The following is a 13,264-nucleotide window of genomic DNA, read 5'->3' on the forward strand; positions in this document are numbered from 1 at the left end:
GTCAGAAAGAAATTCTTGAATTCTTCTCCCACACCTGTAAGCTTTGTGGCCCAGGGTGAGTCATTTGCTGTTTTCTTCCCCCTTTCATTTTCCAAATGACAGGTTTTCAGTATTTGAATATGATGTTTCCAGTTTTTTTCTGGCCTCCAGACATGATCAAGACCTCAGTTTCCCTTATCACTTTATGATCAGGCTCCGTTCCTGCCCAGTCATATAATCCCCAAAGAGGGATATGGTTCTCTGGGTGTGGTTCTGGGTCAGGGAGTGAATTAGGGTTGGCAGGTGCTGAAAGGGGCTGGAATTTATTTCCAATAGTTCTTTCCCAATATATGTTTTGATATATGTTTTATTGTTGTTCAGTAGCTCAGTTGTGTCTGACTCTGCGACCCCATGGACTGCAGCACATCAGGCTTACCTGTCCTTCAGTATCTCCCAGAGTTTGCTCAAAATCATGTCCATTGAATCGGTGATGCCATCCAACCATCTCCTCCTCTGTCACCCCGTTCTTCTCCTGCCCTCAATCTTTCCCAGCATCAGGGTCTTTTCCAATGAGTCAGTTCTTTGCATCAGGTGGCTAAAGAATTGGAGCTTCAGCTTCAGCATTAGTCCTTCCAGTGACTATTCGGGGTTGATTTCATACTGTACCAGCAGGGAAATCTAGAATGAATGACTTTTGCTATCTTCTGTCTCTCTCCTCTGCCTCCTTCAATCATGTATCTCAGGATATTTTGTTTATCAATCAATCCTGGCTTATTTCGAATTTTAGAAACTCTGGAAAATGACCTGATAGTTTTCTATTTATATGAAAATAGACTTTTCAATATAAATATTAAATACAATTTGAGGAGATGTTTCTTTCCCAGTATGAGTGAGAAGCTAGTAGAAAGATGCATCAGAGGTCTGCCAGGTGTGAAGAGTTAAATAGGTATTAATTTTCACTGCAGCCTTATGGCCTTGGATGCGTCAAGGTTAAACTTGGGCTTACAGCATTTCCCTGGGGAATCTTCCCATAGAACAATGGTTTTCAGACTGTGACTCAAGGGCTATTGCCTCGGAATGGGAGAAGAAGGGGAACTCAAGCAGGCGAAGCTCCACTTCTGCATTCTATGGCCATTTGTTCACTTATTCACTCAACAAATAGTCACTGAAAACCCCCATATTCTTTTCTTTTCTTTTTTGACTTTTTATTTTATATTGGAGTATAGCCAATTAACAGTGCTGTGGTAGCTTCAGGTGAACAGTGAGGGGACTCAGCCATGTATATACATGTATCCATTCTGCCCTGAATTCTCCCACCCAGGCTGCCACATAACACTGAGCGGAGTTCCCTGTGCTGTTCAGTAGGTCCTTGCTGGTTATCCACTTTAAATATAGCAGTGTGTACATGTCCATCCCCAACTCCCTAACTATCCCTACCCCCTTTCATCCCCGCTGGCAACCGTAAGTTCGAGAGAACCCTCGTTTTCTGGCGTGTGTTTGATGCCAGGGATATAACTGTGAACAGGAAGTGATATTCCTTGACATTTCAAAATTTTCATTCTAATGGGAGACCAAAAAAGGGACAATTACAAGACAACAGTAAGTGTAATCCTGGGGAAAGTACAGGGTATTATAATTTGCCTAACTAGAACTAAAGGTGAGGAGAACGACCCAAAGAAAGTGATAACTTACTTGAATCTTGGATAACAAATGAGAGTTAGCCACACAAAAAGGGGAAGCTGAGGAGGAAGGTTTCCGTCTACCAACTCTACAATATGTGCCAATGCCCAGAAGTGAGGGAATGATCTTAGCTCTGGAGGGCTGGATATTAGATGCAAGCTGGGAGGATTCAGAGGTAATAATGGAGACATGCAGACTTATAAAACCAGAGAGTGTCTTGCCTGCCATGTTAAATAGCTCTGATTTTCCCTTGTAGCAGTTTTTTGTTGGTTTTAGTTGCTAAGTTGTATACGATTCTACTATCTTGAAGCAGCTGAAGCAGTAGGAAGTTGCTGCAGAGTTTTGTGTGGAAAGAAGGCATCCTGGTTAGAGTTGTGTTTGAGGAAGAGCCTCCATCTGCCTGGTGGAGACTGGAGCAATCCAAGAGTAGAGGAAGGAAACCCCACTAAGGGAGAGCCACAGTAAACCAGGCAGGAGGTGTTGGCGGCTGGAGCCAGGAAAGTGGCAGTTGGGCTGGAGAGAAGTTTATAGGTTAGAAACTGTTTGGACACGATTTGGTATTTTGTGTACATGCGTGTGGGGGTGGGGGGTGTGTGTTGTCTCTTTCTGCGTTTTTAAAATTTTTAACTATAGTCATTGTTGGTAACTATATCAATATATAATGTAGTATTAGGTTCAGGTGTACAGCTTCAACTTCTTTTCCATGATAGGATGTTAGAAGATATTGAATATCGATCCCAGTGCTATACAGTAAATCCTTGTTGTGTATTTGTTACATCGGTAGTGGCGTGTATCTGATAATCCCATATTCCTAATTTATCCCTCCCCTACTTTCTCCCCTTTGGTAACTATAAGTTTGTTTTCTATGTCTGTGAGTCTGTTTCTGTTTTGTAAAGGTGATTTGTGTCGTGTTCTAGATCCCACGTATAAGTGATATCATACGGTGTTTGTCTTTCTCTGTCTGGCTTCCTTCCTTCACTTAGTGTGATCATCTCCAGGTCCATCCATGTTTCTGCTGCATTATTTCATTCATTTTTAATGGCTGAGTAGTATTCCATTGTATGTGTATATGTGTGTGTGTGTGTGTGCGCACACGTGTGCTTGTGTGTGTGTACATGCTTAGTCTCTCCGTTGTTTCCAACTCTTTGCAACCCCATGGACTGTGGCCACCAGGCTCCTCTGTCCATGGAATTTTCTAGGTAAGAATACTGGAGTGGGTAGCCATTCCCTTCTCCAGGGGATCTTCCTGACCTGTGTCTTGAATTGAACCTGTGTCTCCTGCATTGGCAGGCAGGTTCTTTACCACTGTGCCACCTGGGAAGCCGATAGATGGATAGATAGATAGATATAGATCAGCCAAGACTGGGTATTCATTGCCCTGGGTGTAATGGAAGAAAGATTCTGCTGGTGAATAAAGAGAGGTTGTATTTTGAAAACATAAGTCATTTTCAGTTTCTGACTGGGGCTCATGATCAAAGTATTGGTGCTTCTGTCTAACTTTCCAGTTCTAATGAGGCTCATTAACGTCGTGTTCTCAGTTCACTCTCTCATTTGGGCCGTTTGACTTTCAGCAGGTCTGAACTTGTAAGAAATCGTCTCTGATGGCCGTTATTGCCAGTCCATAGTGAACAAACGCCTTTCTGAGGTCCTCTTGGGTCTATCTTGGTCTACATCCACCTCTACACAGACAAAGCGGGCGGAGCCACCAGCCAGTCTAGAGATGGGGATGTGGATAAAGATCTCCAGCCACAGAGAAGTGGTGCTGGGGCGGGGAGGGGCGGGTGACAGGCCGGCACCTTTGGTTGGCTGAAACAGCACTTCCTCTGCCCGGCAAATGGCACGTCTGAAAGAATTAACAATCTGTTTAGAACGTATGATCACTTGCTCTTCTATTTTCCTTTCTCTGTTCCAGCCACTATGATAATAGGTACCAGAGGAACTCAGGGTAGGAGTGCGGGGAGGCTGAGACCAGGCAGAGGGAGTCGGGGAGGAGAGTAGTAGCCCGTTTATTTCTAACCATTTGCAGCTGTCAGCTTGTTTGGGGCCTTTTTTTTTTTTTTTTTTCTCAGGCAGAGGAACAAAGTCTTGCTACGCGGGATTGTTTTCCTTGGCACGGTGTATAGACACTTTCTTGAAGAAAGCGCTGAGATAACACAAAGCATCTGCTTAGAGGAGTCGGCCTTCCAGAGTTGAGTTTTCATCAGCAAGATCAGGAGGCCCCTTCAGATAAATATGTATAATTCTGCAGGAGGCAGGAGAAGGTGGAGGGAATGGGCAGGAGAATAGAGTATCAGGGGGCACTTTTTCAGAAATTGGTCTGTGTTGTTAGGGTTGCTTTTCTTTCTTCCTTCCTTTTTTTTCTCCTTGTGATCCAATCGCGTTTTATTTTGCAAGGATTTTGGAAATGGTATGTTCTCAGCCACGCTGCCAGAGGCTTGTTTTCTTTTCCCACGTGTGTGGGATGTTGTTTTTATCCATGAGCTATTGAGAATGAGTAGTTTTTATGACTTGGAGAGGGGTTTTCACATGTGCACTCCTGGTCCTGGCCCCCAAAGACCCAAAGGACAGCACAGATGCTCTCAACAGGATAGACAGTGTGCAGGAGCAAGGGCGGCGTTTTTGGTCGTTGTTCCTGACATGCGGGGCTTCCCTGTGGCTCAGTGGTCAAGAACCTGCCTGCAGGAGACATGGGTTCAGTTCAAGACATGGGTCAAGAAGATCCCCTGGAGAAGGAAATGGCAACCCACTCCAGTATTCTTGCCTGGGAAATCCCATGGAGAGAGGAGCTTGGCGGGCTACAGTCCATGGGGTCGCAAAAGAGTCTGACAGGATTTAGCAGCTAAACAACTGACACGCCACGGCGCGTGCTGTTCTAAGCCGTTTCGGTCATGTCTGCTCTGTGACCCCATGAACTGTAGCCCCCAGGCTCCCCTGTTCATGGGATTTCCCAGGCAAGAATACTGGAGTGGGTTGCCATTTCCATCTCCAGGGGATCTTCCCGACCCCGGGATCCAACCCGGGTCTCTTAAGTCTCCTGCATTGAAAGGCAAATTTCTTTACTAACAAGTGCCACCTAGGAAGCCACTGGGGTCCCCCAGGGATTGGCCAGCGCGTTAGGCTTCATCCCGGGTCATGTGGAAGCTCCTCAGACAGTCCGCACGGTGTTTCCATGGATCACCTCGGGTCCGGATCTGCTTTCCAGGTAGAGCTAGTCCTTTGGAGAACAGGGAGCTCTATCCATGCGGAGTCATGTGCCTCCCCCACCCTGGACTTTGACGAGGAAGAGCCACCCTCACAGCGGTAGTAACATCAGTGGCCTTTTGCCAAATGCCTCTGAGAGCCTGCTGGCCCTGTGCTTCCTGTTTCATCCTCACAGTCTCACAAAATACTAGGTGCAATTATCCTCATTCCACAGATAAGGAAACCAAGCCTGTTAGGAGTTAGCGAACTCACCCTTGGGCAAGTGGCAGGGAAGTTCCACAGCTGGATTCTGAAACCAGAGATTGACGCCAGAGCCAGACACTTAACCAGAACCGTCAACCATGTATGACAAATGCCTCTGGGGAAGTAAAAGCCAGTACGCCCTTTTCCACCTTCATTTTTTAACAAATGTGGCTCCTTCGACTCTGCCAGTTGGATTGGCATGAGATGAAACAAACCGTAAGAATCCCATCCACTTTCCCAGCAGAGTGGAAAGAGCCTAACAGGCTCTGGAGTCAGACAGACTTGAATTCAGACCCCTTTTCATCACAGACTAGCTCTCAACCTCAAGCCAGTCAGTCCTCATGCCTTTCTGAGCTCTGGTTCTGGTGTAAACAGATGGTGTAAGAGCTCAACCCTCAAGCCAGCAGCCGGCAAGGATGTATCACACACCCACCTGCTCGGGGCTCCACACTGGGCACAGGGGATCCATCTGTGACAAGCTCCTCCGGGAGCCTACAGTCTGGAGGGGGTCACAGACACGAGTCAGGATGCATGCACCTCAGAGTGGAATTAGGGTCTGGGAACCATGCTCAGATAGTTGGACATCACTGACTTAATGGACATGAGTTTGAGCAAGCTCTGGGAGATGGTGATGGACAGGGAAGCCTGGCGTGCTACAGTCCATGGGGTCACAAAGAGTCGGACACGACTGAGCTACTGAACAACAGTGTCAGTGCTCAGGAGTGTGTCAGGAGCAGATGGAAGATGCCAGGGAACCTGAGTCTGGGGATGAGAGAAGGCTTTGAGCTGAACTCTAAAGAAGGGAGTGGCATTAACAGGCTGGGATATCTGCCAGCTGCTTGTGGAACTTGGGATGTGTGGGGACATTCTCTCGTGTCCCTTTGAACCCTGATTCTCCAACCCTCCACTGCCCAGCTTCAACCAAGTGCTGTCACAGACCAGGGGTCTCAGCTCCAAGCATCTGGCTTTCTCTCCGGAAGAAAAGGAAGGAAAAACCATGAAAGCTAGAATGGGTAGCATGTAGCTCAGAAATTGCTGCCTGGGTCTTGTCTGACTCTGGGACCGTAGGCTCCCCTCTGTGGCCCTATCATAGCATCTCTGCATTCCCTGAGGGACTCTCTCCTTTTGCAGCTTCCGTAATAGGATAAAAGAAAAAAGACACAAGTCATTTAAACAACTTGCTTTTTTTTTTTGCCCCAGAGGTGCCTGAAGAGGATGGATTGAATGGGGCATTTGGTGGCTTAGCAAAAGGGAGGGGTGGGGGAGGGGATGAGGAAGGAAGAAACTGGATTAAAGCTCAGAAATTACTGGAATTTTTATTCAGTTTTGTTTGGGAGAAAGGAGATTTACTGAGTCAGAGATAAAAGGCAAATCCAAGTAGAGCCCCAGAGAAATTATTGTATTCCATGCTCGATTTAGCTCTCAAGCTCAGCGTGGCTTGGAGATCAGAAGGTCTGTGGTTAGACACATTCATAAACTCAGTAGGGCTCCGTCAGATGCTGGGTCCCAGCCGAGTACCAGGTCCCTACCAGCATCAGAAGCAGAATGTGAGGCTGCCTAGTCAGACTTTCAAGAGGGGCTCCCAGCCCTGGTGGGCTTACCGCACCCTCTGCCTTCATGCCAACTCTCTGGCCGGCCTCCTCCTTGGCCTGATCACTCAGCAAACTCTTGTCTTGCTTTGAGTCTAGTTGTTGAGCAAATTCCTGCTGGAACCACATGTGAGTGATTGGTTTGGGATTCTGATTTCCACCCAGGCATCCTGCCTGGGCCCACTCTGGAATCCAAGCTCAGCCTGGTTCTGTGTTGCTGCTTTTGCTGCTAAGTTGCTTCAGTCGTGTCTGACTCTGTGCAACCCCATAGATGGCAGCCCATCAGGCGCCTCTGTCCCTAGGATTTTCCAGGCAAGAACACTGGAGTGGGTTGCCATTTCCTCCTCCAATGCATGAAAGTGAAAAGTGAAAGTGAAATCTCTCAGTCATGTCTGACTCGTAGCGACCCCATGGACTGCAGCATACCAGGCTCCTCTGTCCATGGGATTTTCCAGGCAAGAGTACTGGAGTGGGGTGCCATTGCCTTCTCCAATGGGGTTCTGTGGGGTTCTGTGTTAGGCTCACTATTTCTGTTTGCAGAAGCCAAGCCACACCATTTGCTCTGAGGCCATCCTTGTCCTTCCCTAGACAGCTAGATGTCTATCACCTTTTTGCAGAACTCATCTGAACGCATCTCGTTTCTAGCCAGCTTCTAGGAATCTGACATTTCCCAGCTTGAATCTGAGACTCAGGGGAGGAGCTGAGATTAGTCCATGCTTATGAATCATTTAGGGACCTATAGGTCAAAGGTTGTTTTCTATGATCCGTGTGTACCTGTCCAAGATTATTGTCGGAGATTTGTCTGGGTTATTATAAGACTAGTCAAACTTTAACTCCAAATCTATGTAGTCTATTCCGGTTGAGACTGCTGGTTAATATTGTCTGGTATTAACTTTCTAATTGAGTACAGTAACTGAAATTTAACTATCACCCCCCTCCCCTGAAACAACTATATGGAAAAGTAAAGAAGGGAGGTTTTCATGATGAAAGGAGGCGTTTCAGAGTTTTTCCTCCCACCCACTAAGCTAGATCAAAATGTTCTTCATCTCAGAGCCCTCCTCCCTAGAAGATTATTGTGCAGCCTTCCATGCCAGGACCCGATCAGGTCTCTGGGAGAAAGCTATCATTTCTGCTGTAGGCTTTTTTCCTCCCCCAAATAGGAGATGATGGATTCACATCTTGACTAAATAAGACCACTGCTGTCTTATGGCTGATTGATGAGTATTCCCTATCTAGCCCTGTGTGTGGTGCTTTAAAACATAGAATCAAAGTATAAGACAGCCCCTTTGTTCAGGGAACTTATAGTAATACAAGATATAAATATGAGAAATATGTAGAAAATAATGCAAGGCTGAATATAATCCAGGGCTTAATCGAGTGCCTACTACTCTAGTTCTCTGCAAAATGATGCATTGATACCAAGATTGCCCTCCTGAAAATACACGTGCTTGAAGAATTTAATCCAAAAGTATGTTACAAAGACTGTTTGGTCCATGCAATACTAAACCTTAACAGTTCACGAGAGGGCTTCCTGTCTGCAGAGTATTAGCAAAGCCTTTTACGTGTGTGGATGTAATCCTCACAACCACCACCTGAGCTACAGATAATATTCACATCCCTGTTTCTTTCACAATGGGGAAACTGTGGGTTAGACATACTAAGTTGTTTGGATGTTGCTGTCTTGTTCCTGGATAATAGAGCTGGAAATGAAACCTAGGAAGTCTGATTACAGACTTTTAAACCAGTTGCTATTATAGGTAAAAGGAAGTTCCAGAGTTAAATAGGACTTTTGACTACAGGCATTCTCAGATCCTTTACTATGGTTAGGTATATTGCAAAGTTTCATAAAAAGCATTTTTAATAAATATAAGGTCAAGTATAGCTTCTAACCAAGGATCTCCCAGAATTAGTCTTTTTTAAGACAGACCTTGGGAAACACGAAAGTGGAGGATCCCCAGTATCTTATGTACTAAGAAAAGCTGAAGGAACAAAAGGAGGCGGTTGGATACAGTGCTGAGTGAGTCAGTGGTGCCCCCTGGAACACGCAGGCTGCCCTCTGCCCAGAGCTTTGCAAGGCCTCCTCAGCTTCCGGCTGCCATGGTAACAAGCCCAGTGTCCATGTGAGATGGTTCATTAGCCTTTCATTCTTCCTACTGCCAGCTTGCATTCATTTAAGACAAGCAAACATATTTTGAGCTCCTTCTACAACCCAGGTACTGAGCTAAGTGAAGTGAAGTGAAGTCGCTCAGTTGTGTCCGACTCTTTGCGACCCCATGGACTGTAGCCTACCAGGCTCCTCCGTCCATGGGATTTTCCAAGCAAGAGTACTGGAGTGGGTTGCCATTTCCTTCTCCAGGAGATCTTCCCAACCCAGGGATCAAACCCAGGTCTCCCGCATTGTAGGCAGACGCTTTACCGTCTGAGCCATCAGGGAAGCCAAGTGGAGGTCAAAAAATGATCATCTCAACAGTGAGGCTCCCTATGCCATGGAGCTGTAGTAGCTATCTGCCAGAGAAAGAGCCTGAGTCTCGTTCAGAGCCAAACCACTCCTCTACCTCCTGGGCCAGGCAAACATTTTCACTGAGCTAAGCCACAGTTACATTAAACAGACAAACAAAACACTGAAATATCACTGCCCAGGGTTTCACTGGGAATACATCACAACACACATACACATATCAAGACTCTCAGAGTTCAGTTTTGTGTGGCTGTTTCATGGGAATTGGGGTTTCCTGGTGGCTCAGTGGCAAAGAATCTGCCTGCAATGCAGGAGACGCGGGTTCGATCCCCAGGTTGGGAAGATCCCCTGGTGAAGGAAATGGCAACCCACTCTAGTATTTTTGCCTGGGAAATCTCATGGACAGAGGAACCTGGTGGGCTGCAATCCATGGGGTCGCAAAAGAGTCGGACATGACTTAGCAGCTAAAAAACAAAAAGACAAACTGGCACAGCTGAAACCTCCCACCCCCTGCCATGTTCCCTAGCAGCTGGTGACAGGAAATATAAGTGCACCTGAGGAGATTCAGGCTACTCGGGAAGGAAGGGCTTGGGAGCTGGAGGTGTGTGCAGAACCCCAGAGCAACAACTCTAGATTTCAGGGTGCTGGGTCCTCATAGACAATCCTGGATCCGAAGCCCCCCATTCTTTGCTGGCTCTGTGACCTGGGGCAGCCGCTTAATTTTCCAAGTCAGTTTCCTCACTTGTGAGATGATAACAATATCAGTACCTGGACTTGTTAAGTGTTAGTCGCTCCGTGGTGTCCAACTCTTTGTGACCTCATGGACTGTAGCCTGCCGGGCTCCTCTGTCCATGGGATTCTCCAGGCAAGAGTACTGGAGTGGGTTGCCATTTCCTTCTCCAGGGGATCTTCCTGACCCAGGGATCGAACCTGCATCTCCTGCATTGCACAGACTTTTTATGGTCTGAGCTGCCAGGGAAGCCCAAGACTTCAGTGCTCAGTAAATGTTAGCTTTTACTCTCAGTCCCAGATCCATGGTCTAAGGCACTGGCCGAGGAAACACATCTCTCTCAGGGCAGCAGAGTATTAGCCGACCTCGGAGCTGTAGCTCCAGAGGGTGTGGACTTTTTTCACCCTTCTCACCCCTTTCCTTTTTAAAAAATTATATTTCTGCACCACCAAAAAGTAACCTTGAGATGCCTCTTTACATTTAGCCTTTAAGCTGTGCTTTTATCCTTGGCAGAGAGTCACATGCCAGACATAACCAGATCTGTTAGATTTTATTTATTTATTTGGTTGCATGGGTCTTGGTTGCGGCATGCAGGATCTTCATTGTGGCACACAGAATCTCTAGTTGTGGCTCATGGGCTTAGTTGCTCCGAGGCATGTGGGATCTTCCCAGACTAGGGATCGAACCTGCATTCCTCTGTATTACAAGGTGGATTCTTAACCACTGGACCCACTTGGCAAGTCCTAGATCAGTTATATTTTAGAATCAGACTGAGTTGGTCGAAATCCCAGCCCTGCCACTGTCTACCTAAATGGCCTGGAACAAGTTCATCTGTGTTTGGTGTTATTCACTGGTGATGCAGGACTAGTAAACCCTACATCACAGACCAGTTGCCAAGGTAACCCATGTCAACCCCTGATATTGTCTCAGTGTTGTTAAAGGACTCCCCTTCTGATGGGAATATTCTTGAATGAGGATGAAGGGAGATTCCATCATCTCTAGGTCTCAGGCCTCTTTGAAGGCTCCAGAGCCTCCCCAAGCCTGGCAGCAGTGGTCTTCAGCAGCCCCTTTTCATCAGAGGAAACCATCCATCAGCTCTGGGAGGGGCTGTCCTCCACCTTGTCCCAGCTTTGCCTCACCCCACCCCTGAATACCAGCATCTGTTGCCCAGACAGTCAGCTGCCAAGCTGTGCCCCAGTCTCTCCCCGTGGTTCATTTGATATGTTGCCATTTTGTTCTAGGAAAAAAAAAGCCAGTATCATTGCCGGGTAATGGGGAGGCAGACCCTGCCTCTGCCGACTGCCAGCTGTATTTCATCTCTCATCCTGGTCCAGGGGTCCCAGGCGATCCCGTTACTGATGTCTCTCACCAGGCAGCTGCACTTAGGACCCAGCAGAGGCACGGACAGCAAAACTCCAGGCTTTCTGGGGACCAGGGACACGCCCTGAGCACTGCTCTGCAATTCTGCTGAAAGGCAGGTGGTCATGTCTACCTTTTCCTGATAAGGGCCCCCTTATAACAACAGCTAAACGGCCCAGATTTTACAGAGCAGAGAGATTCGGGGGGTGGTGCTTGTCATTCCCATTTAGCAAGCTCTTATCATGTGCTAGGCACTGTAGGAGGATTTTAGACATGTTGACACTCTCCTGACCTTTTAAGAAAGGCTCTATTTTCTGGGTATCGCTTCTAATCCTTACAACAGTTGGTATTTTCACCCTACCTATGGAAAAACTGAAGCTCAGAGAGGTTAAATAACTTGCCTGTAGTCGTACAGCTGGAAAAGGAGCAATTTAGGAATTTAAAGGCTATCTGACTTTGGAATCTATGATGTCACTACCTAAAAACTGTGTAAATAATGAGAGCTTAAGCAGTGTTTGAGATGGAGAAAGAAAGTGGGCTTGGGATGCTGCTATTTGTTGCTCTGACCAAGCTGGGAGTGGTGGTCATCAAACAGGAAACCTGCATGATTCCTCTCACCACCCACCCAGTCTGTGTTATGAACAACAACCCCCAACTCTCACCTTCCTCAAGGAGAGGAGGTGACAGTAACTGTCAGGCAAAGTTTTCATGAAGTTTTGTTGCATTTTCACACCCCAGAAACAGTGGATCTCGGGAAAAGTTTAGATCAGAATTTGCAAACTGGCAGTTTTCAGGACAAGTTATCCCTGGAAAGATGTTTTGTCTTGACCTGTGGTATATTTTTTTCAACTTCAGGTTAATTGCTATCATTTTACTATGATTATTATTATTATTGTCCCCTTTGGCTGCAAGGCATGTGGGATGACCAAGGAATGAATCTGCAGCCCCTGCAGCGGAAGCTCAGAATCTTAACCCCTGGATTGCCAGGAAAGTCTCGATATCATTTTTAAAAACAGAAAACCAGGTAATTCACATAGAACCCCAGATTTCTGAATCATCTTGAAGAACCACAAGATCTAGCAGCCCCAGGCCTCTGTCCCCACATGGCCATCCGGCTGAGTTGTGCCTTGACTGCTTCCTTTGATGAGAAGGGGCTTTTGGATTTCTGCAGCCCCCACCCTTCCCTGATACTCTGTGTCAGGACTGCAGTCTCCCTGGAGCATCGCCCTCCTCCTACCAGTTTTCCTATATTAAAGATAAGAGGAAAAAGAACTTTCTTGGGCTCTATAAAGTGGGAAAAGTGAAAAAGAATGCATGTTTCAAACTAAAAATCATTACTTCTGCATGTCTGTGTGTACCAAAAAAGATACCACCAAAGAAGGAAACCTGACCCTCTTCCCTCATTTTTTCAGTCTTATTCTTGGTTGTTGGCGTTTGAATTTAACACCATTTTGGCCACCTTTTCAGGCCGTGTCCAGCGCAGTTGCCCACGCAGAGTGCATCTGCAGGCTGGCCCGGGAGACTGGTCCTGGGTTGGTCTCCAGCCTGAAGCATGTGCTCGGGGCCCGCCAGAGCATCCCCATCATGGTTTTGTTCCCTTTTCCCTTCTCTAGGTGTTCCCTTCCCAAAGAACTTCCTGCAGATCTGCAAGAAGATCCTGTGCCGCCTCTTCCGGGTCTTCGTCCACGTCTACATCCACCACTTCGACCGGGTCATTGTGATGGGTGCCGAGGCCCATGTCAACACCTGCTACAAACACTTCTATTACTTCGTCACGGAGATGAACCTCATAGACCGCAAGGAGCTGGAGCCCTTGGTAAGTGTCCCCATGTAGTGGCCACCCCCAGGTCACCCCAGGAGGTTGACCATTTGTCACAGAACACTGCCATGCCCCTGCACTGATGGCCGGCTGCTAACTGGAAGATTGCAGAATTGGGCAGGATTTAGGGGTCAGGTAAAGGTCAGGATATGCCAAGACATGCATAGCATTCAGGGGCTGAGATTGTCATGGTTTGGGCCAGAGGG

General features: G+C 47.1%; 1 protein-coding gene across 1 annotated transcript in view; it reads left to right on the plus strand.

Annotated features, from left to right (window-relative positions):
• Positions 1-13,264, plus strand: part of MOB3B (MOB kinase activator 3B) — a 224,355-nt gene that overhangs the window by 164,682 nt on the left and 46,409 nt on the right. Inside the window, exon 3 of the mRNA XM_040237971.1 lies at positions 12,853-13,055. Within this exon, the coding sequence (XP_040093905.1) occupies positions 12,853-13,055 (203 nt within the window). The remainder of the gene's footprint in view (positions 1-12,852; positions 13,056-13,264) is intronic.

This window comes from Oryx dammah, unplaced genomic scaffold (assembly GCF_014754425.2).
Source record: "Oryx dammah isolate SB20612 unplaced genomic scaffold, SCBI_Odam_1.1 HiC_scaffold_1, whole genome shotgun sequence".
Taxonomy (NCBI): Eukaryota; Metazoa; Chordata; class Mammalia; order Artiodactyla; family Bovidae; genus Oryx; species Oryx dammah.